The sequence below is a fragment of the Penaeus japonicus genome, unplaced genomic scaffold (genome assembly GCF_977035675.1).
Source record: "Penaeus japonicus unplaced genomic scaffold, GWHDUDI00000001_assembly GWHDUDI00000009, whole genome shotgun sequence".
NCBI classification, from domain to species: Eukaryota; Metazoa; Arthropoda; class Malacostraca; order Decapoda; family Penaeidae; genus Penaeus; species Penaeus japonicus.
In genome coordinates, this window is record NW_028234411.1 from 24,637,986 (window position 1) to 24,662,985 (window position 25,000).

The 25,000-nt window shown below is 47.3% G+C and overlaps 1 protein-coding gene across 2 annotated transcripts in view; it reads right to left on the reverse strand.

Annotated features, from left to right (window-relative positions):
* The window catches only part of LOC122258164 (RNA-binding protein 24), a 77,403-nt gene that overhangs the window by 10,083 nt on the left and 42,320 nt on the right, over positions 1–25,000 (reverse strand). For both annotated transcript variants that reach the window (XM_043023953.2, XM_043023952.2), the window contains exon 3: positions 15,896–15,947. In XM_043023953.2, coding sequence (XP_042879887.1) covers positions 15,896–15,947 — 52 coding nt within the window. The remainder of the gene's footprint in view (positions 1–15,895; positions 15,948–25,000) is intronic.

Sequence of the window (25,000 nt, forward strand, 5' to 3'; positions counted from 1 at the left end):
AAGCGGGTGAAATGTGCGTGGATGAGACCAAGAGTGGGTGAATATAAAAGACCGTGTGTGCGTGTCTGGTGTATGTATATATGAGTGCGAGTGTGTGCGTGTGTGTACTCATGTACTAATTTTCGATAATGCCTGCTGGCGTTTAACTACCACTACTAATAAGAAAAATAATAAAAAAAATAAGAACGAAATGCCTGGACAGCTATTTAGCGGAAGGAGCGTGAGAAAAAGAAATATGGTTGGCGGGAAGGAATGACAGGGGGGTGGAGGGAGGGAGAGAAGGAGAAGGGGGGGGAGAAAAAGAGAGAAGAAGGAGGGAGAGGGAGGGAGGGAAGGAAGGAAAGAGGAGAGAAGAGGAAAGGGGAGGAGAGAGAAAGAGAGAGAAAAAGAAAGAGAAAGAGAGAGAGAGAAAGAAAGAGAAAAGAGAAAGAGAGAGAAAGAGAGAGAGAGAGAGAGAGAGAGAGAGAGAGAGAGAGAGAGAGAGAGAGAGAGAGAGAGAGAGAGAGAGAGAGAGAGAGAGAGAGAGAGAGAGAGAGAGAGAGAGAAAGAGAGAGACAGAAAGGGAGAGAGACAGACAGCCAGAGCCAGATATAACCATAGAGAGCCGGAGGCAGCCAGAGCCAAAGGGAGAAAGAGAAAGAAAAAGAGAAAGATCGAGAGAGAGAGAGCGAGAGCAGCCGAGTGAGCGTGGCCGGCGAGGGTGACGCGGCGGCAGAGGCCCGGAGACGTGACCGACCGCCCTCGAAGGAGCTTGGAGGAGAGGGCGACGCGTGCCCTCATGACGCGGGCCCGTGACACAGCGCCTGGGGACCGCCTTGCCTCACCTCGCCTTGCCCTCCGAAGCTCTATCTCTCAGTCTCGGCTCTCTTGCTTCGTGGTTTTATACGCTTACTTCTTGTCGCTCCTTCTTTCTGTTTATTTTTCACCTTCCTTTCTTTCTATTTTTTCTTCTGTCTTTCTCTTTCCCTCTCCCCTCTCTCTCATTTTCTCTCTCTCTCTCCCTCTTTCTCTTTCTCTTTCTTTCTTTCTCTCTCTCTCTCTCTCTCTCTCTCTTTCTTTCCCTCCCTCCCTCCCTCCCTCCCTCCCTCCCTCCCTCCCTCTCTCTCTCTCTCTCCCTCCCTCCCTCTCTCAGTTCATGGAGGTCATGAGGCTCTGATGGGAAATAGTCATGAGGAATTCGCTTCCTTTGTCAGCTGAGAAGGGAAGGAAAAAAAGGAGGGATGGAGGAAGAGAGGGGGGGGGGGGGAAGAAGGAGAAGAGGATTGAGGGAGAGAGGGGGGATGCTTTATGACGGAGATCATGAGCCACATGAGTATGTAGGAAGGGGCGAAAGAGGGAGAAAAAGGGGAGAGAGAGAGAGAGAGAGAGAGAGAGAGAGAGAGAGAGAGAGAGAGAGAGAGAGAGAGAGAGAGAGAGAGAGAGAGAGAGAGAGAGGAGGGGGGGGGGGGAGAGAACGCGAGAAAGGATGTAAGGAAAGAAAAGAAGGAAAGAAAGAAAGAAGCGAGGAAAGAAGGGCCACTGAATACGAAGGAAAGGAAGAGAGAAGAAAGAAAAAAAGGAAAGAAAGAAGAAAATGAAAAAAAACAAAAACAGAGAAACTAAAAGACCAGGAAGTAAAAGATCCACGAATTGGACCGCCATTTTACCCAAGCAGACCAGGTCAACCCCCCACCCCCCTCAGCACAAGACTAAAAAAGGGGGAGCCGTGGGGAGGGGGGAAGGGGTGGCAATTAATCTCTAATTGCACTCTGCCGCACTTAATATTTCAACATCGAGACGGATTAGCATTGGTCAAGCAGCCAAACAAGCTGTGATTACTGTAAGAGGGGAAGAAAAAGGGGAAATGGTTGAGGGGAGGGAGGGGGAGGGGGAGGGAGGAAGGGATAGGACAATTAAGGTCTTGCTCTATGTTTTGATCCCCTCTCCTTCCCCCTTCCGTCTCCCTCCCTCCCCTACCCCCCTCGTGTTTCTTCGACCCTCATTAATATCTGTTGTCCAGTCTCTCCACCCCTCCCCCTCTCCTTCCTCCCCCTCCTCCCCCACCATCCCAAACACATATTTCCAAACCCGCTCCCCATTATTCCATAGGCCTGTATGTCCTTCCTCATTCCCCATTCATCATGATCATCCTTTGTGCTTTTCTCTGTCCTTTCATCAGATTTTCGCCTTTCGTCCCGATACCTCCCCCACCCCCACCCCCACCCCACACATACACACCCTCTCCCTCACCTCCACCCCCCAACAAGCACGCGCCACGTATCCGAGAGCACACGCACGAAATACAACCCAAGCTGATTTCGAACATTCCCTTCGTACTCTCAAATGAAAAAAAGGAAAAGAAGATGAAGAAGAAGAAGAAGAAGGAGAAAAAGGAGGAGGAGGAGGAGGAGGAGGAGGAGGAGGAGGAGGAGGAGGAGGAGGAGGAGGAGGAGAAGGGGGGGGAGGAGGAGGAGGAGGAGAAGGGGGGGGAGGAGGAGGAGGAGGAGGAGGAGGAGGAGGAGGAGGAGGAGAGGAGGAGGAGGAGGAGGAGGAGGAGGAGGAGGAGGAGGAGAAGGGGAAGGGGAAGAAGAAGAAGAAGAAGAAGAAGGGGATGAGGAAGAAGAAGAAGAAGAAGAAGAAGAAGAAGAGAAAAAAGTATAGAGATATTAAACTGAAAGAATAAGCAATGATCACTCGGTGTGTTGAACGGTGTGCCACGCGATCGGTGCTGAAAAAAGTTCTTGGGCAAAAAGGTAAGAAGGATAGGGGAAGGAGGAGGAGGAGGAGGAGGAGGAGGAGGAGGAGGAGGAGGAGGAGGAGGAGGAGGAGGAGGAGGAGGAGGAGGAGGAGGAGGAGAAGAAGAGGAGGAGGAGAAGAAGAGTAAGAAGAAGAAGAAGAAGGTGTAAGAAGAAGGAGGAAGAAGAAAAAAAGAAAAAGAAAAACAGACCAAAACAAACCAAAAAAACAAGCACAGAAAACCGAAACCGAAATAAGAGAGAAAGAGACTAAATATTTAAAAAAGAGGAGTCCCGCGGGAGACACACCATTCTCTTAGCCGGTCACCCCCTCCCCCCTCCCCCACCCCCCAAAAAAAAGACTAACCCGAGGGACCCTTGATCACTTCGGCGTCAATGTGCATAAACCATAAGCACTGGATGGTGGCGTGAGGGAATTCCCCAGGGGTGAGAGAGAGAGAGAGAGAGAGAGAGAGAGAGAGAGAGAGAGAGAGAGAGAGAGAGAGAGAGAGAGAGAGAGAGAGAGAGAGAGAGGAGAGAGAGAGAGAGAGAGAAAAAGGGGAAGGAGAGAGAGAGAGAGAGAGAGAGAGAGAGAGAGAGAGAGAGAGAGAGAGAGAGAGAGAGAGAGAGAGAGAGAGGAGGAGAAAGAGAGAGAGAGAGAGAGAGAGGGAGGGGAGAGGGGGGAGAGAAGAGAGAGAGAGAGAGAGAGAGAGAGAGAGAGAGAGAGAGAGAGAGAGAGAGAGAGAAGGAAGTGTAACAGCAACAGCAGCAGGAGGAGGAGGAGAGGTGTAGGAGGTAGAGGTGGAGCAGGAGGAGGAGAAGGAAGGAGGAAAGGGAAGGAGAGGAGGAGGAAGAAGAAAGATATGAGAATATCAGGAGGGAAAAGAAGGAGCATGAAGCGGTGGATACAGAAGAGGGGGCGGAGGAGGATATAGACGAAGAAAAAAGAGGAGGAAGAGGATAAAGAAGAAGGAGGAGCAGGAAGAGGAGGTCCGGCCAACGAAGATGGACGAGGAGGGTGAAGAGGTAGATAAAGAGGTGGAGGAGAATGAGCAGGAAGAGGGAATTAATAAATAACGAAGAAAAACATACACACCAAAGTGATAGAAAAAAAGTACATACTAAAAAAAGATAAACATATCAAAACAGCCCTTGGTCGCCATGACAACCAAACCCCTCCAGACATACTAATAATTTCTCCCCACTTTCCCACACTTCATACCACCACCACCACCTCCTCCTCCTTCGTAACTACCCTCCCACCCTCACCCCCGCCTTGCCTTCTTTCCTCTCCTCTTCCTTAGCGACGACATTCCCTCATCTCTCTCACCCCCTCCATCCCCCCTACCCCCTTTCCCACTTCCCTTACCCTTCTCCACCAACCTCCCCTCCGCCCCTCTCTCCCTCCACCCTAAGACTAAATCCTAATCACAAAATAGCTACCCCCCTCCCCCTCCCCCCCCTTCCCGGTCAAACAGCGGGTAATTGCCAACAGAGTGAGAGCAGACTACTCACTGACTGACTGGCTAACTGACTAACTGACGCGGCTTAATATCCCATATGAGCCGTGACCACAATTAAGGTATTGATTGCCTATAAAATACCTGGATGTGAATAAATGGCACTCGGTTTTTCCCTCTATACATTGCCGATGGGCGGTTTTGGTGTGTGTGTGTGTGTGTGTGTGTGTGTGTGTGTGTGTGTGTGTGTGTGTGTGTGTGTGTGTGTGTGTGTGTGTGTGTGTGTGAAATAGTTATTCCCATGCTTGATTGGTTGGCTACTTTTTTTTTTCTCTGCCTTTCCCTCTCCCTCTCTCCCCTCCCCCCTCTCTCTCCCTCTCCCTCTCCCTCTTCCCCTTTTTTGTAACTAATTTCAAACTACTACTTACCCACAACTTTTTCAGTCGTTAACTAGCTCATTGGCCATTCCGTCCCAGTTGCAATTTATATTTTTGTGTGATTACTCTTTCGCATTCGTGTGCTCAGTGACGGTGAAACTATTATCAAGTAGAAAAAAAAAGTAATTTTTGGTTGAGAAACACTACACAAAACTTCTGGTACAAAAGGAAGTTGCATGTTGAGTGTGGATGCTATGCTTGCAAATGCTCTCTACCTTTCTAGCGGTCTTGATTTTTGTTTAACTATAAATTTATTTTCAGTGTGCATGCCTGCTTGTTTGCCTGCCTGCCTGCCTGCCTGCTTGCCTGTATGTGTACATACAAAAATACCATACGTAGACAAGTATAAATACACGCCTTCCCGCAAACAGAGCTATTCCCGAATCTATACTTGCATTTACACGTGCTTATGCTCATGCTCGTGCCTTGTGCTTGCTTGCTTGCTTGCATGTGTGTATGAGGGCACCGTGACGACAGCTCCGCGAGGCCGGACACCAAACAAGCGTCGTCGAAACACACACAGTTTGTGGCTGTTGCTAGGATTTCCTGCTGTGTGCGCCGCCGTGTGACTTATGTTCGTGTCGCGTGCGGTCCGACCACCTGAAGAAGGGAGGTGCTCCGCCCGGCCATCCCATCATAATTGCAACAGGAATTTCTTCACACTCTAAAGCAGCGTGAGTTAAGCGAGCAAACATTTTTCCCGGAAAGATTTATTTTCGGGTCAACGATGGTCTGGAGGGTCGTTTGGAAGGGGGAGGGGTGGGGAAGGGTTGTTTGGAAGGGGGAGGGGTGGCGGAGGGTCGTTTGGATGGGTTGGGGAGGGGGTTGTGGTAGGAGGGGGGGCGATGTGCTAGTGAGGCTTTGTTGTGGTGTGGGGGGGAGGGAGAGAGGAATGGGAATGAGAAAGAAAAAGGAAAAGAAAGAGAGAGAGAGAGAGAGAGAGAGAGAGAGAGAGAGTGTGTGTGTGTGTGTGTGTGTGTGTGTGTGTGTGTGTGTGTGTGTGTGTGTGTGTGTGTGTGTGTATGTGTGTGTGTGTGTGTGCGTGTGTGCGCGCGCGTTTACGCGAGTTCCATTGTTGTGGTTTGTTTTGTCATTCACGACCGAAGTGTGCTGGTTGTTAGGTCGTTGTCAACATGTTATTGCTCGCAAAACCGTGATTGACACGTGTTCGCTTGCCTCCCAATGCACATAATCTTTAATCCACAAAAAATAATAAACGAGTAGAGCTGAAGAGGGGAGGGGGAAGAGGGGTGGATGGGGAGAGAGAGAGGGGGGGAGATGGGGAAAGGGAGAGAGGGGGAGGAGATGTGGAGAGAGAGGGAGGAGTGGATGGGGAGAGAGGGGGGAGTGGAAGACCACTTCCATGGACTTAAGGAGCTTTACAAGATTTACAGCAGCAACGTGGCATTAACCTGATACCGAATAACAGTGTTCATGACGTCAGGATCCGTTGCTGTAAACAGGACAAATCAGCCACTGGCGAAATGTCTTCGTGGCATGACGACTCAAGGAACAATACGGAAGCAACTCGAAATCAAAACGAGACAACATCTATGGTTGCAATTGAAATGAAAATAAAAAAAAACAAAATCCTTGCATGTATTTGAGTCCCACTCCCTAAATAAAACGGATTATGAAACAGAATCACAAAAGCCGGGATGAAATTTCGCAAAAATGTTGCATACAATTCCGGAATTATAGAGGGCAATTGCAGGGCATGGAACGGGACGGAATTAAACGTGCAGACCTTATCTCTTATCTCGAGATTAGTCTTTTTTATCATTATCATCTAGGTGAATCTGAGCGAGAGAGAAAAAGAGAGAGAGAGAGAGAGAGAGAGGCAGACTTTCCGTACGAGCAAGCCGTTGTGGAGAGTCTATTTTCGGCGGAGCGCACATCCTCGAAACACATGGAGAAGAGCTGAAAGGAGGAGGAAGAAGAAGAGGAGGAGGAAGATGAAGATGGAGAAGAGGGGGGGGAGGTCAAGAGGGAGTTGAAATAGAAGTTGAAGAAGAAGAAAAAGAGGAAGAGAGAGAGAGAGAGAGAGAGATCCCTCCCTCCTCGCCCCTACGTGACACTGACAGGTCACAGCCCTGCCAACCCGACCCGGAAGTGAGTGTGACAATGGTGACAGTAGCCGCGTGCGTGAGAGACAAAGGCCAACCTGTCCTCCGACATCCTCTGCCACAACCGCCGCCATAAAACTGACCTCGCTGACCATCGCAGGTTATTCTTCTACAGGTCAGAGGTCAGTTTGATGGCTCTCGAGAGAAACACCTGACTGACTCATCCACTGAACGCTGCTCGCTAATTTGTCTGTTTGCCATAACTAACTCCTCTCTTACATAATTGACTGAGTCCATGGTCCGCCGGTCATGTGGTTGTTCGTGTCACAACTGACTCGTCTACCTTACATAAATGACTGCTTGTTTGTCGAGATTAACTGATCTCTCTCACATCGACTGAATCTGTCGCTCACTTCCTCTCATGACTGTCTACATGTCTCGCTGCCTAAGTGCTTGCCTGATATACCAACGCAGTCGAGCACACAGCTGCGTGCGTGTTATCTCTGATGCGGGAGATATTTGCTCTTCTTCTTCTTCTTCTTCTTCTTTTTCTTCTTCTTCCTCCTCCTCCTCCTCCTCCTCCTCCTCCTCCTCCTCCTCCTCCTCCTCCTCTTCTTCTTCCTCCTCCTCCTACCTTCTCTCTTCTCTCTCCGTTCCACCCGGCGTCATTATCTCTCCCCCATCCCCCCTCTTCTGTGTCCAAATCGCCCGGTGTATAATCATTTCTGGTTGTATAGGTCGATCTAGTGTACACAGTTAGAATAGGTTGGAAATTACATACCAGGAGGAAAAAAAAGTTGAACAAATTGCAAGTTGCAGATTGCATGTTGATTCTCAAACCCATATAATGGCCGAGATCGCAAGTCAACACAAGGAGTGGATTCATGACTACAGTCACGAATTTCGTGTTTTGAAGGCGAGACTTGCCATCATGGTGGACCGTTTATGGTGTGATTCTAAGCGGCGATACCCGATGGTCAACCACCTATGGTAAAAATCTTAATGGAAATCCTTCATGGTGATCCGTTTATGATGAAACACGAGACAGAAAAATCCCTTATGGTGATGCACTTAGGGTGGAAATGAGAGTAAGACTGAGCTAGTGATCCCTCGGAACGCCCCTTAATTAATGGTGATATCAAAATGGCAATTTTCTAAAGTGAAGCTGAAACGGTACTCCCCGGCACCCGCGAGACATCTGGATGACCCTGACTTTATCATTTCACAATCAAGAGGACGTGCATCTAATCACTAATCTATTTAAAATACGTTTTTATTTCTATCTCATCCTAATCAGTACATACCTCCCTCTCTCCTACCTTCCTTGTCTCCCTCTTACTATTTCTTCTTTTTCTTCCTCTATTATTTCTTTTTCATCACCTTCCCTCCCTCTCTCCCTCTTACTATTTCTTCTTTTTCTTCCTCTTCATCACCACTCCTCCCTTCCTCTTTTACGGGAATGGGAGGGGGCAAATGGGGAAGTGGAAGGGGAGGAAAGGTTGAGGGGGGGGGAGAGAAATGTACAAACAGAAATAAAACAAGCAGTAAAAGACTTGTTCAAGTGTGCATCATGACCGTGTGGAATGGGGGGGGGGACAGGTAGGAGGAGGAGGAAGGATGCCAGGAGGGGGAGTGGGGGAATGAGGAGGGGGGGAAGGTGTCACATGTCAAGCACAGCGAAGGCGACAAAGAAGCAAGGACAGAATGGTGCTTTTGCAGACCCGTTGGAATGCGTTCCGTTCTACAAGAGGATTGTGTTTACCTGTTTGTGTGTGTTAGGGGGGAGGGGGGGAGTGGAGAGAGGGAGATGGGAGACAGAAGCTAAAGTAGGCGAGGTGGAGTGAGGGGAGTGGAGAGGAGAAGGGGGGGGGGATACGAGAAAGAGGAGGGGGGGAGGGGAAAGGAGAATCTAGAACTTTACGGAAGGCTACGGAAGCATTCTAGATTAAACCATAGGGAGTTCTGAAGAGGGGGGGTGGCACTTGGGAGACAGAGACAGAGAGTAAGAGAAAGGGAGAGAGAGATAGAGAGAAAGAGAGAGAGAGACAGAGAGAGAGAAACGGTGGGGCGGGGGGGAGGGGGGGCAAAACACAAAAGGTGAATAATAGCTGTACATTTCTCATTCTTTTTATATCGGGAAGAATGACACTCTCTTATGACAAATCGACAAATCTACCCCCAGTCCTCGACATGGCACTTGTAAGTAACTTATGCGAGAAAAGAGGTGTGAGAGGGGAGGGAGGGAAAGAGGAAAAGAGAGAGAGAGAGAGAGAGAGAGAGAGAGAGAGAGAGAGAGAGAGAGAGAGAGAGAGAGAGAGAGAGAGAGAGAGAGGGAGGGAGGGAGGGAGGGAGGGGAGGAGAGAGAGAGAGAGAGAGAGAGAGAGAGAGAGAGAGAGAGAGAGAGAGAGAGAGAGAGAGAGAGAGAGAGAGAGAGAGAGAGAGAGAGAGAGAGAGAGAGAGAGAGAGTGTAGGGCGGGGCAGAGGGAAGGGGGAAGGAGTAGAGGGTAAGAGGGGAGAACGGGGAGCACTCCTCTCCCCTCCCCCTCCCCCCCAAACAAACTGGCCCCCTCGTTAATGAAGGAAATAACTCATCGCTGGCACCAATGATCGGCATAAATCTCCGCTCTTGCGATAAATATTTTCCCTTTAACGTCACGTCGCGACAGCTTGCCCCCTCCCCCCACCCCCACCTCTCCCTCCCCCTTATCCCCCCTCTCCCTCCCTTGGTCATTGTACCTCCCGCTTGCACTCACTGTTGTTAATCGCTTGCTCTGAGTCGCTTTAACCTCCACCCACCCCCCATTCACCCCCTCCCTCATTAACCCCTTTATCCTCTTTCTCCCTTGCTTCCATCTTCGCCTCGTCATCCCTCTTTCTTCTCCCTTCTTTCTTCTCCTATTCTCCTTTTAATTATTTTTGTTTCCCTCTCCAGTGATTCCCATCTCTCTCTTCCTCCCACCCCTCCCAATCCCCCAACCCAATCCCAATCCATCCCACTCCTATCCCCCTCCCCAATCTTTCCCAATCCCTCATGCCGATCCTCCCCACTCCCAACCCCTCTCACTCCCTCAGGCACATACTTCCCTCCAAATCCTTCCTAAAACCGAATCCCTAATCCGTGCCACCTAATCCATCCTCCCCACCCTCCCTATCCCTCCCCCTCCCCCTCCCCCTCCCCCCTATCCCCCCCTACGGAGCGCAACAGCCCGCCAGATGGTCGCGTGACCGACGTCTGACCCGCCACTTTACCTGTGTTGAAATACTTGTTCACGAAATATCGATCGTTAGCGCCTGAGGGGGGAGGTGGGGAGGGGGGGTGGAAGGGAGAAGGGGGAAGGAAAGAGAAGGAGGGGGAAGGGGAAGGGGGAAGGAGAGGGGAAGGGGGAGGTGGAAGGGGAAGGGGGAGGGAAAAAGAAGGGGAAGGGGGAAGGGGAGGGGGGGAGGAGGGAGCTTGGATGGTGAGGCATGGGTGTGGAGGGAGGGAAAAAGAAGGGGATGGGAGGGAGCTTAGATGGTAAGGGATGGGCGTGAGGGGAGAAAGGAAGAGAAAGGGTAATTTTGAACAGAGCATTGTCACCTTCGTTGGCAAACCTGATCACCCTTACACTCTTCCCCCACCCAACCCCAACCCCTCCCTCCCACTTAAATCATCACATACCCCTCCCCCCCCCTATATCAGTCCCCACCCAGCATACATATATGCATCGCCTAACGATATATTCCTAAACTGAAGAAGAACGACAGAATCCACCGAGGCTGGGATGACTTGACGGTCCAAGAAGGCGAAGATTATGCATCTAGATCTTTCTCCATCTCTATATCCGTATATTCATTCTTTGGTCTATTCAAAATGTCTATTCATCTATACATACACTATACATACATACATAATATATATAAATATATATATATATATATTTATATATACATATATATATAAATATATACATAGATATATTTCTCTCTCTCTCTCTCTCTCTCTCTCTCTCTCTCTCTCTCTCTCTCTCTCTCTCTCTCTCTCTCTCTCTCTCCCAAACAATACCCGACACCATAACTAGCATGCCCGGCCAAGTCCCAGCCATCATCCAGCCTGCCAACGGAACACACTCTCTGCCCTGACTGCCAAAGACACCCGTCAAGCAGGTAATATATAGGCCTCTGTCACTGTCATAGGCCTACCTCTGCCTACCTGAGGAGTGTATAAATATCTCCTTGACAGCAGCTACACCACTCGGCGTCGGGACAGGTAGATAGAGGAGAGGTGGGGTGGGAGGGGAGGGGAATAGAGAGAGGGAGGTGGATGAGTGAGAGGAAGAAAAAGCAAGGGAGGGTGATATAGTTGGGAGGGAGGGTAGGAGAGAGAGAGAGAGAGAGAGAGAGAGAGAGAGAGAGAGAGAGAGAGAGAGAGAGAGAGAGAGAGAGAGAGAGAGAGAGAGAGAGAGAGGGAGAGGGAGAAAGGAAAAGATAAGAAAGAGAGAAAGGAGAAGAGGAGAATGAGAGAACGGCGGACAAACCGAAAGAACAAACAATACAAAAAGTAAAAATACAAATAATCACACAAAAGCCAACCTAAACAAAGCATGATAAACGCAAGGAAGAGAATGATCGGGAGAGAGAGAGAGAGAGAGGGGGGGGGTGCCACTCGAGGTGCGTGCGTGGTGGGGGTTGTGAACTGAGGAACAGGAAGGGGGGTGGGGGAGGATAGAAAGCCCCCCCTCCCAAAGCGAGTGCCACTTGAGTACGACAAGCTCCACTCAGGTCTGCCCACAATTTAGCGGATAAAAGAGTGGCATCCATTACCCCGCGAACGCACGCCAGGCACGGGTCGGCCGCACGCAACCTTGCCGCCAATCACATTCAAATAATCCCCCCCTCCCCACCTTCCCCTACTTCCTCTGCCCCCTCCTCCCCCTCCTATGCAACCCCGAAGTGTATATGACTTCTCTTCACCAACCCTATGCAAACCCCGAACTCAGCAACCCCGTATGGATCCCCCCCCCTTCCCTCCCCTCCTCTCCTCTCCTAAACGGCCAATCCTCCTTCAATTCCCCCCTAACCCCACCCCTTCATGCACCCTACGCCTTAATCCCAACACCTTTCCATACATTTCCACCCTACCCCCCTCCCTTCACCTCCTCCCTCCCCCCAATTCATGTTCCGCCTCCACCTTCCGAATACCTTTCCGTACCCTCTCCAGCCCCCCCCCAAACCTTCCACCTTACCAACTCCCCCCCTTCCCACCCCCCGCAGCGAAATAGCCCGACTAATAGACGAATGCATCAACGAGCTACGCCGTTGCAACCATGATTTACGATTTTGGGTGGAAAAGGATAGACGGAGTAGTGTAAGGGAAGGGTAGAGGGAACTGGAGGGAATTAGAGAAGAGGAGAGGTATGAAGGAGGGAGGGAGTGACGTGGAGGGAAGTGGAGGGAAGGAGTGCGAGGGAGGGAGGAAGTCATGGAAGCGGAGGTCCAGAAAAGGGGGAGGAAAGGAGGGGAAAGAGGAGAAGGGAGAAAACAAATAGAGAGAGAGAGAGAGAGAGAGAGAGAGAGAGAGAGAGAGAGAGAGAGAGAGAGAGGAGAGAGAGAGGGAGAGAGAGGAGAGAGAGAGAGAGAGAGAGAGAGAGAGAGAGAGAGAGAGAGAGAGAGAGAGAGAGAGAGAGAGAGTGCTTACGAATAAACGAGAGAGCGAGCGATCAAAACCTCCAGCCAACTGGCGAAGGACATCGATCTCCAAGGGAAAGCCGACAGCCAATCAGCGCCGTTGCTTACTCCGCGGGCGACCAATAGGAGTGGCGCGGTGGCCTTCCTACGCGCGCCGGTCGACCATTCATCTCGCGACACTTGTCTTTCTTTCTCTTCACTTCTTTCCCTCTCCCATCCTTTTTCTTCTTCTTTTCTTCTCTCTCTCTTTCTGTCTTTCGTTGTTTCTCTTTCTTTTCCTTTTTCTTTCATTCTTATCCTCTCCTTCCTCATCCTCATCCTCATTTTCTTCTTCTCCCTCTCCCTCTCCTTCTCCTACTGCTCCTCTTTTCTCCTTTTCCATTTCCCATTCTCTCCCCCCTTCCTCTTCCCCTTCCCCTTCTTTCTCACTCTCTTCCTCCTCTTCCCTTTCCCATTTCACTCCCCCTCCTCTTCCTCCTCCTCCTCCTCCCTCACCCCATCTTCTCGATCAGCCATCGTGTGATTTCTCAATTCCCAGGCCATTTCTTTTCGACCCCCTCTCCCCCCCTCCCCGGCCAATACGGACCTCATGGCGTGTGAAAGTTGACATGATTTTCACGTCGGACTGGAGGGCAGGCGATGAGGAGGGAGGAGCGAAGTTGCACGTCTGAGGGAAATGTTTATGCAATATTTATGCAATATTTACCAGAGTTTCTTTTTCTCTCTCACCTTTTTTTTTTGGCGGTGGGGGGGGGGGGAGGGTTCTAGGTATCATTTTTGGAATATTGCATTTGATTGAAAGATGGATAAACGGGTAAATATTTCGATATATTAGCACGAGTTGTGTGGGAATACTGGATGTTGTAACACACATGTGGCACTTGTCACCCCTTCACACCTGTCTCTCAGTAATACCATCAGCTAATTCGAATATTACATGTCGCTGACACACACACACACACACACACACACACACACACACACACACACACACACACACACACACACACACACACACACACACGGAACTTACACCATTTCACAGCCTGCCAACAATCACCATCTTTTCCTATATGACACTACCACCAAACGCCCCTACCAACAGCGGTGCCTGCCATCTGTAATGTGCACCTCCTCATTAAGCTGATCAGGAATCTGCATATCATGCATGACTAAGTCAATCCCATTACGATTCAAATCATGCGAATTGCGATATATCTTCGAGTGCTGAATTTCCACGTCTCTAATGATATCGTTAGCATATTAATAATGATGAAACTTAAGGTGAGAGAGAGAGAGAGAGAGAGAGAGAGAGAGAGAGAGAGGTCGCGAGGGAGAGGAGAGGAGGAAAGGGAGGATGGTAGAGAGAGAGGAGGGAAGAGAGAGAGAGAGGCGCGTGCGATGAGATGAGAGAGACGGAGAGAGAGAGAGAAGAGAGAAACTGAGAGAGAGAGAGAGAGGGAGGCTGAGAGGCATGAAAGCGAAAAGAAACTAGAGGAAATTGAGCGGGGAGACAGACGGACTATCAAACGAGCAAAGAAAAGAAAAAATGTGATCTAATGGTATTTAAGTACAAACGTGAGTGTTCGAAATGTCTTGATCACATTTACAAAGACCAATTTATCACAACGATTAATATGTGTGAAGTATTTTCAGAGGATTTTTTTGTGCGAAGACAATGCGTTGAGAAATGTAGAATTAAAGGAAAAAGAGAGGGGAGCAGGGAGAGTGAGAGACAGAAAGAAGAGAGAGAGAGAGAGAGAGAGAGAGAGAGAGAGAGAGAGAGAGAGAGAGATGAGGACGAGAGATGAGAGGAGAGAGATGAGATGAGAGAGAGATGAGAGAAGAGAGAGAAGAGAAAAGAATAAGATAAGAGCGAGCGCGCGAGAGAGGATGAGAGAGGAATGAGAGAGAGCGAGCGAAGAGAAGGACAACGAACGGAGACAAGAAGAGAGGAAAAGAGTGACAGAGAAGAGAAAAGAAAACAGAGAGAAGAGAAAAGAAAACAGAGAGACAGAGAGAAAATAATATACAAGAAAGAGGAGAAGAGAGAAAAGAGAGAGAGATTCGATTAATTCCGTCGTGTAATCCAAATCCCGCCCAATCAAATCCCTTCACAGCTCCAGCGTCTGTGACTCATCATAGACTGTCACGGTCATAATCATTAACCTGGCTCCCGAGGCTTTTCTGATGAATTGTGAAAAAAGATGAATAATCAGATAAGTGACAAACAATAGTCATTATCGTTAATAAGATGATATTGCAAATGTATAATCACCATGATAATGATGGTGATTATGGTAATAAAGCAAAAGCAGAAACAGTATTATTAAGAATAATAATGGTGACCAACAATAACAATAAAATCAATAATAATAAAACCAATAATAATAATAACAATAATAGTGATGATGATCACTATAATGACAACGACAACAACAATAATAATGGCACTAGCAACAAGACCAAAAATACATGAAAGGTATTCTGATTTTTTTATTTTATTTTTTTTTTTTTATTGCAAGAAAAATGTGTCTCCTAAAAAAGCAGAGTCATAATAAAACGCAAAGAAAATATATCATTTGCAATATTAAAATTAAAAAAAAAATCATATACATATATATGAAGGTGAAAAGTACACGTGAATTTGGTTTTCGTGAATAAAACTCATTCCTAATTAACATATGTAATTAGACTTTTTTTTTGTATGTAATTAGACTATTTTTTCTAACGCTATTAAGGAACCATCTGACAAAATTAATACCTGCGCGTACCTAAATGAAGAATTAAATTGGCCCATTACTTCAAATTCCTTAAATATCTAATAAAAATAAAAGGACCAAGAATAGAATAAATGTTAAAATGACAAAACATTAGATCAAAATTTATTTCGAAATCTACCAAAATTTACAATTTTTTTTATATTAGAAACCTTATGACTTTTATTTTCAAATTATCATCTTCATTTGATCTAGAAAAAAAACTAAAGAAAAAAAATATTAAGACTACATTTTCCTTCCTATATTTTTACATCATACATTTTTAATCATTCTTATCATCATTACCATTCACTGTGTTTCTTTGTTTTCTCTGATATCAGTTTTATACCGTGAAGGAGGTCAATCGTTACCATAGCAACAGTAAACAAGACGGATTGTATACGAATGATAAATAGAGAAATGAACAAGATTGAGAAGAAGGCCATTCCTCGACACAAAAGATATTGAGAAAGAGTGAGGAGGGGAGGGAGTAGAGAGGAAGGGAGAGGGGTGGGGGAGGGAGGGGAGATGGATGGGGAGAGTGGGAGAGGGACAGGAGGGGAGGGGAGGGAAAGGGAGAGGGAGGGAGGAGAGAGAGAGAGAGAGATAAAAGGAAAAGACAAAAATAATACAAAAATAATAACTACGATAATACTAGTAGTAATAATAATAATAATGATCTCAACAAGTAATGATAATGATAATAACAACGATAATACAAATAATAATGATAAAAATAACAATAATAACAATAACAATAAAGATACCAATGATAACAAGACACATAACACTCACCCATATTGGCTTGGCAGAACAGTAGGATACCGGAAGCCTGTGAGAGGAATTCCTATAAAGAAAAAGAAATAAAAATATTAAGCCAAAATTTCCTTAACATATACGAAAAAAAATCATATTTTGATATCGACATTTTATCAATGTGTTATTTTCACTTGCTTTTTTTTTTTTTTTTTTTTTTTTTTTTGTTAATGTTGGGTCGCTCTAAACACGCATCTTACAGGGGTGTGGAGAATAACGTAAAGGAACAGGGATAGACAGATAAAGAAAGAGGGAAGGAGGGAAAGGGAGGAAGAGGGTGGGAAAAGTAGGGAGGAAAAGGGTGGGAAAAGTAGGGAGGAAGAGAGGAAGAGATAAAAGGAAGAGGGAGAGAGAGAGAGAGAGAGAGAGAGAGAGAGAGAGAGAGAGAGAGAGAGAGAGAGAGAGAGAGAGAGAGAGAGAGAGAGAGAGAGAGAGAGAGAGAGACGGGTAATCCACGTAAAAATAAGATAGTCGGTGCATGTCACTCTCCGATCTTCCTTTAACTCTGGCCAAGTGATTCATTCTTAGCCAAAGAACCAGCTGTGAATATCATGACTCAGACAGTTACAGCGGAGACCCCTTCTCTTCGTACCCACTCACTCTCTTACTCACTCACTCACTCACTCACTCATTCACTCACTCACACCACTCCTTTCCCAAAAACAACACATATATACACGTACACATACGTACGTACACATAAACACACAAACACACACACCATTCCCTTGAAAAAAAAAAAATGAACACAGACACACACACACACGCACATATCACTCACGAACACCTGCATATGTCATCCAACTTCGTCACAAAAGAGCACCTGGCAACGCGCCGCCATGAACACACAGTAAAACACAACTTCTATACAAAATAAAGCCACACGAATATTAACCCCTCACTCCCCTTCCCCCCTCCTCGCCCCCTTTAACAATGCCCCCCTCCCTTGCCTCCCCTCCCTCTCCTTCCCTTGTCCCCCACCTCCCTCTCCCATGAAACCCCTTCTCCTGTCCCCATCCCCCTCCCAACCTTCTCCCCTCCCCCCTCCTTACCCCTTTTGCACCCTAACGCCATTCTCCCTCCCCACGCCTCCCCCTCCCCCCACACACAATCCTCTCCTCTTTCCTCCCCCTCCCCCCTTTCTCTTCAATCGTCAAATGATCGCTTGTTGTAGTCATTTATTTTTATTATTGTTTTTTTGTAATCATTTTTTCAACATTCTTTTTGTGTGTGAACTATTCTCGTATTTTTTTATATATCTTTTTTTCTTTTTCTTATTCTATTTTTTTCTTTTACGACCTCAAACCCAAGTCGTAAATACTATGTTGGTGCCACGCAGTGAGTGCCACTTTTTATGCCACTCTCTCTCTCTCTCTCTCTCTCTCTCTCTCTCTCTCTCTCTCTCTCTCTCTCTCTCTCTCTCTCTCTCTCTCTCTCTCTCTCTCTCTGATCGCAGACAAGCACCAAAAGCGTGAACTATGCTATTTGATTTTATTATTTTTTTCTCTCGCTCCAATTTCCGTGAGGGAGGGAGGGAAGGAGGGAGAGAGGGAGGGAGGGAGGGGAAGGGGGAATTAGAGTAAGGGCATTGATTCGTGATTGTGATTGGTGATTGTCAATCCGCGGGAGACTGAAGGTTGATAAAGAGGCAGTGTTGTGATGTTGTTAATTGCAATTTTAATCATTGCAAAAAAAAAAAGTTTACGTTGACAATATCCGGGTGAGTTCACTGGAGATCGCTATCAGTTGGGGATTTGGTGCATTATTGGTTGCGTGCTTAAGAATCAAAACTATTTGCTTGCTTGCACACATGCTTCCTTGCTTTACTGGAATTTTCGTGGATTATTCTAATATTGTTGTAAGTCTGTCTGTCTGTCTGTCTGTGTGCCTGTCTGATTATACGAACTACATCACCATCTGTCTCTCTAACTCTGTTTATTCAAGGCATGGTTGCACAGACGCGATTCGGTCATTGCAAAAGTGCAAGTACCGTGGTCTCCCCGCCCCCACCCCTCGTCCATAGCCCCGCGTTCATGAGAGCGCGTTGGCACCGGTGCCAGTGGCCTCCCTTGGCACCGAGGTCCTGTTGTCGCCCACACCCGGGGCACAAACAAGCAAGTGCCACATTCCACCGGCCCCGTGGCATCCTAATGGCACCCGGCAGTTGGCACGAGACAACGACTATACCCCCCCCCTGTTAACCAACCTACCCCCACCTCCCACCCATTCTACCCCTACCCATCTATATCCCCCCCCCACCAACCCCCCCGATGGTGCCAACTTTGAGATTACACTCGAGTCGTGTGTGTATGTGTGTGCGTGTGTGCCTGTACGGAAACGTGTACGTGTGCATGTGTACGTGCCTCATCCTAGTAACGACCAATTTTTTCCTTAGTGACCCCGGAGTGCCAATCTCTCTCTCTCTCATACATAAGCTTGCTGGCACTCTCTCGCGGTGCCACCTTCCCTGACCCTTCCAGCTCCCATTCTTCGTGGCCTTTAATGACTCTTCCTTCTTTCTTCTGCTTCTTCTTTCTCTCTTTTCTTCTTTTTTGTGATCCTTGTTTTTACGAGGATCATCTTATTTTCATTTTTTTTCTTCTCCTTCATCAGTTTCTTTTTCTTCTTCTCCTTCCCCTTCCCTTTCTCCTTACCTCCCCCTGCCACCCTATCCCAATTCCTTAACTGTCTGTCCTAAGAATGTCTCCTGCAGATTAGACCCCCCCCCCCCATCTCCTTCCTCCTGCCCCCTCTCCCTTCCTACCCCGTTGCCCTCCTACCTCTTCTTCACCCTCCTATCCTTCACCCCCATCCCCCTTCCCTCTCCTACCCCCCCTCTACCCCTCGCAGACGCTACACGTGTCAGCCGCACAGATGTGACAAACAACAACATCCCCCCTACACACACGAAAGAAAAAAGAAAAAAGGAAAAAAAAAAAGAAAAAGAAAAAAAAAGAGGGAGCCTAAAAAAAGAAAGAAAAATGAAAGGCTTAAACCATGATAAAGAAGCGTAATCTATTTCTGGAGATAGAGGCGGGGAGAGTGAGAGGAAGGGAGGGAGAGACGGAGAGAGGGAGAAAGGAAAGAGAAGAGAGAGAGAGAGAGAGAGAGAGAGAGAGAGAGAGAGAGAGAGAGAGAGAGAGAGAGAGAGAGAGAGAGAGAGAGAGGGAGGGAGAGAGAGAGAGAGAGAGAGAGAGATCAGAAGAGACTGAGAAAGAGAAATGAGACGAAAAAAACAACAACCCAAGTGACCAAAAATAAACATACCAAGCGAAAACAACTGCACAAGACGAAAGGGTCTTAAGGGAATCAGGACACAAACGAAGGACAAATAAACACAAGGAAATGAAGGAAAATGCCTTTCTAATCATTTTTTTTCTTTCCGGCAGAGAGAGTAGGTGGGTGGGTGGGTGGAGGGGGGAAGATAAAAGGGGAGACGTGGGAGTGGGAGTGGGAGGAGACGTGCGGGAGGGAAGGAGGGGAGGGAGAGGGGAAGAGGGGGAGGGCATAATGTGGTCGCTGTCGTCGTAAGCGAATGCGTGGTGGGGGGTGGGGAGGATGCAACCTCCTTATCCCTCTCTCTTTCTTGCCCTCTCCTTCCCTTTTTTTTCTTTTTTTCTTCTCCTTCTCCTTCTCCTCCCTTTCCTTCTTCTTCTTTTTCTTTTTCTTTTTCTTTTTCTTTTTCTTTTTCTTTTTCTTTTTCTTTTTCTTTTTCTTTTTCTTTTTCTTCTTCTTCTTTTTCTTTTTCTTTTTTTTTTTTTTTTTTTTTTTTTTTTTTTTTTTTTTCTTTTTCTTTTCTTTTTCTTTTTCTTTTTCTTTTTCTTTTTCTTTTTCTTTTTCTTTTTCTTTTTCTTTTTCTTCTTCCTCCTCCTCCTCCTCCTCCTCCTCCTCCTCCTCCTCCTCCTCCTCCTCTTCCTCCTCCCCCCCCCTTAGCCCTTGTTTTTATCCGGGCGCGCGTGGCACTGCGGCTTGGGTAACGCTAGCTGCCTCTTAGGGGGTTAGGGGGGTTAGGGGAGGAGGGGAGAGACGGGGATGGGAGGGGAGGGATAAAAAGGCCTGGGGATGGGAGGGGCGAGGAGGGGAGGGGAGAAGGGACAGGGTAGGAGATGGAAGGAGATTTCGGACGGCTGGGAAAAGGAGGGGAGAGAAGGGGTAGGATGGGAAAGAGAGAGAGAGAGAGAGAGAGAGAGAGAGAGAGAGAGAGAGAGAGAGAGAGAGAGAGAGAGAGAGAGAGAGAGAGAGAGAGAGAGAAAGGAAAGGAAAGGGGACAGGTTAGACGGCGAGGACGAAGAAACGCAGGAGGGAGATAAGAGAGCGAGGGGAGAGGAAGGGTAAAATGCTAAGGGGAGTGAGTAAGGTCATCCTACTCACCGAGTGACATGAGTAAACGAGATGATTTAGAGAAAACATGTCGATTCCAATAGCCTTGCTCAACAAAGCGACGCCGTAGCAGTATAAATAATAAATAATGAAACTTCGAAAAGTGGAAATAATTAGAAAAAAGGAAGAGAAAAAGACTTGTAAATAAGAGGCAAAGAGAAAAAAAAGGTCGCAAAGATACAAATAATGAGGTAGATACGGTCGTTCAAAAGTGTAAATAATGAGGCAAAAGGTGATATAGTGAGGGAGGGAAGATACTCAATGTACCTCAACGAGTGCTAAGGTATAATAAAGTTGTGTTGGGTTTGTAAGCAAGTCGGAAGCTGTGGTTTATTATAAACGGCCGTCATTCAAATCCCCTTCCCTCTTCGCCCTCTCTTTGGCGCGCCTTCCTCCTCTTCCTCTTTTTTTTCTTCTTCTTCTTCTTCTTCTTCTTCTTCTTCTTCTTCTTCTTCTTCTTCTTCTTCTTCTTCTTCTTCTTCTTCTTCTTCTTCTTCTTTTCCTGTTCCTACTCCTTCTCCTTCTTCTTCTCCTCCCTCCCTCTTCCCCCTCTTCCTCCTCTAACTCTTCCTCTTCTTCTTCTTCTTCTTCTTCTTCTTCCTCCTCCTCCTCCTCCTCCTCCTCCTCCTCCTCCTCCTCCTCCTCCTCCTCCTCCTCCTCCCTAAAACAGCTGAGCGTTGCGGTAGTTTAAATGTATAAATAACTTAACGAAGCGGAGGTGAACGTCAACCTCCACCCCCTCTTTCTCTCCCCCTCTTTCTTTTTCTTTATTTCTCTCTCTCTCTCACTCTTTCTCTCTCTCTCTCTCTCTCTCTCTCTCTCTCAGCCATCAACCTTATCGCCAAAACCAACATCATCCCCATCATCATCACCATCACCATCACCAACCCCATCCCCATCGCCACGCCATCCCTATCACTATCACATCATCATCATCACCATCATCATTACGCGGCCTGATGCCCCCTCACCCTCGGCATTGGTCACGTGGTCGATAGTCGTGCCAACCCCCGTGGACGCCCTCGAGGTGGCACCCCTGGGTCGACAGTGCCATTCGGAGCTATTTGACGGCAGTGCCATCTCACCTTAGGATGCATGACTCGAGATCGTGTAAAGCTTGGTGGCGCATGACGATATTGAAAGAGATGGATAGAGATAGATAAATAGATTAATAGATATTTAGATAGATTGAGAGACAGAGACAGACAGAGAGATAGAGGGAGGGAGGGAGGGAGCGGGAGAGAGAGAGAGAGAGAGAGAGAGAGAGAGAGAGAGAGAGAGAGAGAGAGAGAGAGAGAGAGAGAGAGAGAGAGGTGTAAACGACAAAAAAATAGATAAACAGTCAAAGAAACAGATCGACAGAACGAGATAGATACAGATAAACAGATACATCACAAATAGATACATTAAAGATACAGACACGATGACTATGATAATGACCACGACGATGACCTGGTCAACCCGCCGGACGACCAGCGCTTAATCCCGTCGCCAGCGGTCGAAGCACCAGTGCGAGGTTCGTCGGTGCCAACTATGCCAACCTCGAGTGCCACTACATAGTTCCCGATGCTGGGGGTGGGAGTGTGGGGGGGGGTCGAGAGTGGAGCGGGGAGGGGGGTAAGGGTGAGGGAAGGAGAGGGGTAGGGAAGAAAGAGGGGGGATAATGGGGGGGGAGGAGAGTAGAGGATAAAGGTAGGGGAAGGGAGTAGGGTCCGATAGGAAGAGGGGGCAATAGGGGAAAAGGGCGCGGGGTGAGGGTGAGGGCAAGGGGGTGGGGGCGGGGGTGAGGGGAAGGGAAAGGGAGAAGGGGGGGGGGGGGAGATGTGTGCATTCCAGGCTCCCTAAAGCGGTCTCGTCTCGGCTTAATCGAGTCTGAGCTGGTGTTCAGCTGAAGAGCGTCTCAGAGCCAGACAGAGGGAGAGGGAGAGGGAGAGGGAGAGAGAGGAGAAGTGAACAGAAGAGAAGAGAGGAGAGGAGAAGTGAACAGAAGAGAAGAGAGGAGAGGAGACAGGAGAGAAAGGAGAAGGGAAAGAGAGAAAGAAGAAGAGAAAGGAGAGGACGGGAAAATAAAAAAGAGACGAAGAGAGAAAAGGAATATAAGAAGACAAGAACAAAGGGGGAGAAGGAGAGGGAAAGAAGAGAATGAAGGTAAAGACGAATCGAAAAGGAGTAAAAAATGGACGAAGACGACACAGAGAGAACAAGAAAAAAAGGGAGGAGGGGGGAAACTTGCGAAAAATTCTCCCCGGAACGCAAACAAACCTTTGCGAGGAACGTAGAAAGGAGAGAGGGGAGAGGGGGGGGCAGGAGAGAAGGGGGTGAGAGGAGCGAGAGGGGAAGAGGGAGGGGAAGGGGGAGACAGGAGAGGAGGGGGAAAGGTGAGGAGAGAGGGGAGAGAAGTAGGGGAAGGGGGGAGAAGGGAGACAGGGAGAGGAAGGGGAGAGGGAAAGAGAAGGGGAGAGGGGGGAGGGAGGTGAGAGGGACAGGAGCGGGAGCCAAAGACCTTCATGTGTCCAATGCGCTCCCTCACCCCCGTAAAGACAGACTTTAAGGGGACGGCAACAGGTGAAGGCTGACGAGGACATCCCGGCCCGAAATATCTCCTCTCCAATCTCTCTCTCTCTCTCTCTCTCTCTCTCTCTCTCTCTCTCTCTCTCTCTCTCTCTCGCCGTTGGAAATGACAATTAAACCCTTTCTCCCACCCACCCTCTCCCATCCTTCACCTCACTCTTTCCCATCTCGAGCGCCCCCCCCCCCATGCCCCATCCCCTCCTTTCCCTCAATCATCCCCCGCCCCCCCAACCCCTCCATACAAGTCACACACCCGTTATATTTTGGTCTGTGTAATGTGAGCTCAAACTCTCTATCTCTGGCTACTGTCTCCCCCCCCCCTTTCTCCAGTCCGTCTCCCTCTTTCCTCCCCCCCCCCTCCCTCTTCCTCTTGTCTCTCCTTCGACCCTTTTTGCCCCCCTCCCCACCCGAATCCGCCCATTTCCGCTATTCATACTTCTTTTTATTTTATCTTTTTCTACTTTTTAATTTCTTCTTCTTCTTTTTCTTTTCCTGCTTCTCCTCCTCTTGGAGGGTGGAAAGGAGGGGAAATTTTCCACTGCAACTTCCTTTCTTCTTCTTCCGGATTCACGTTTCTCCGCCTTTTTCTTAATCCTTATTCATTTTATTCGTTTCCTTCTACTCTTCTTCTCCTTTCGGTTTCTCGTATCACTTCTCCTCTTCCTCTTGCTCTTCCTTTTGCTCCTGCTCCTGCTGCTCCTGCTCCTGCTGCTCCTCCTCCTCTTCCTCCTCCTCCCCTCTTTCCTTCACCATCAATTAGTGTCACACGCGCTCATACACTATCCTATTTTTGAAAGTGGACTCCCCCACCCCCACACCCCATCCCACCCACACCACTTTCTTGTACCCCTTTCCCTCCCCCTCGTACCTCCTTCTCCTCCTCCCCATCCCCATCCCCATCCTTCATCCCTCTTTCCATTTCCTCTTTTTCCTCCTCCCGTCTCTTTGACTTCTCAGGTACCTTCAGATACCCTTAAATTCTCTTAAAGATCCTTAAAAACCCTTAAGGCCCCTTCCTACCTCTATACATACATACATACATACATATATATATATATATATATATATATATATATATATATATATATGTACACATGTACATATGTAAATATGTACATATATACATATATATATATATATATATATATATATATATATATATATATATATATATATATGCATATATATATGCATATACATACATACATATATATATATATATATATATATATATATATATATATATATATTATATTATATATATATAATTTATATATATATATAAATATGTACATATACATATATATATATATATATATATATATATATATATATGTACATATGTAAATATGTACATATGTACATATATACATACATATATATATATATATATATATATATATATATATATATTGTGTTGCTATATGGAAGTATGTGTACAAGGTATGTATTTACGAAGCGAAGGAACAAGATAAGCAACCAACCAACCACAAGACCATCTACCCCCCCCCCCCGCCCCTTCCATAAATGACCCAAAATACCACCGAACCCGCTCTAATTCGGTAATTTTGGTATACCGACGACACGGTCAAAGGAGAGGTCAAGAAAGGTCACGCAGGTCAGGCGAGATAAGGATGTGACAGAGGACACATGAAGGACGCTTGACCCACGAGGGGTGGGAGGGGTGGGGAAGAGGGAGTGGGGGGGAAGAGGGGGACATAGCCGAGAAGAAAGAAGAGAGAGAGAAAGGGGGAAAAAAAACAAGACGGAAAGAGAAAGAGAGAAACAAAAGAGGGAAATTGAAAGAAAAGGCAAGAAAAAAGAGAGAAAGGGGCAAGAGGGAAAGAGAAGAGAAAGAAAAAGTCAAGAAACAAAGCGAAAGAAACAGAGGCAAACGGCACACGCGAAGAAGATCTGCAGATCAAGGAGCTGTTTACACGCGCTGTGTACACGTCGCTTCGCCCAAATAATGTACACTTGAAATACGGAGTCGGTAATCGGCAGTAAAGGAGAGAGAGTTTCGTGTTTGTTCCGTCTCTCTTTTTTATTCTTTTTTTTTTAGTCCCTTCTCTCTTTTTTATACTTTTTTCGGGTCCTTTCTCTTCGCTGCTTTTTTTTGTCTTTTCTTTTTGT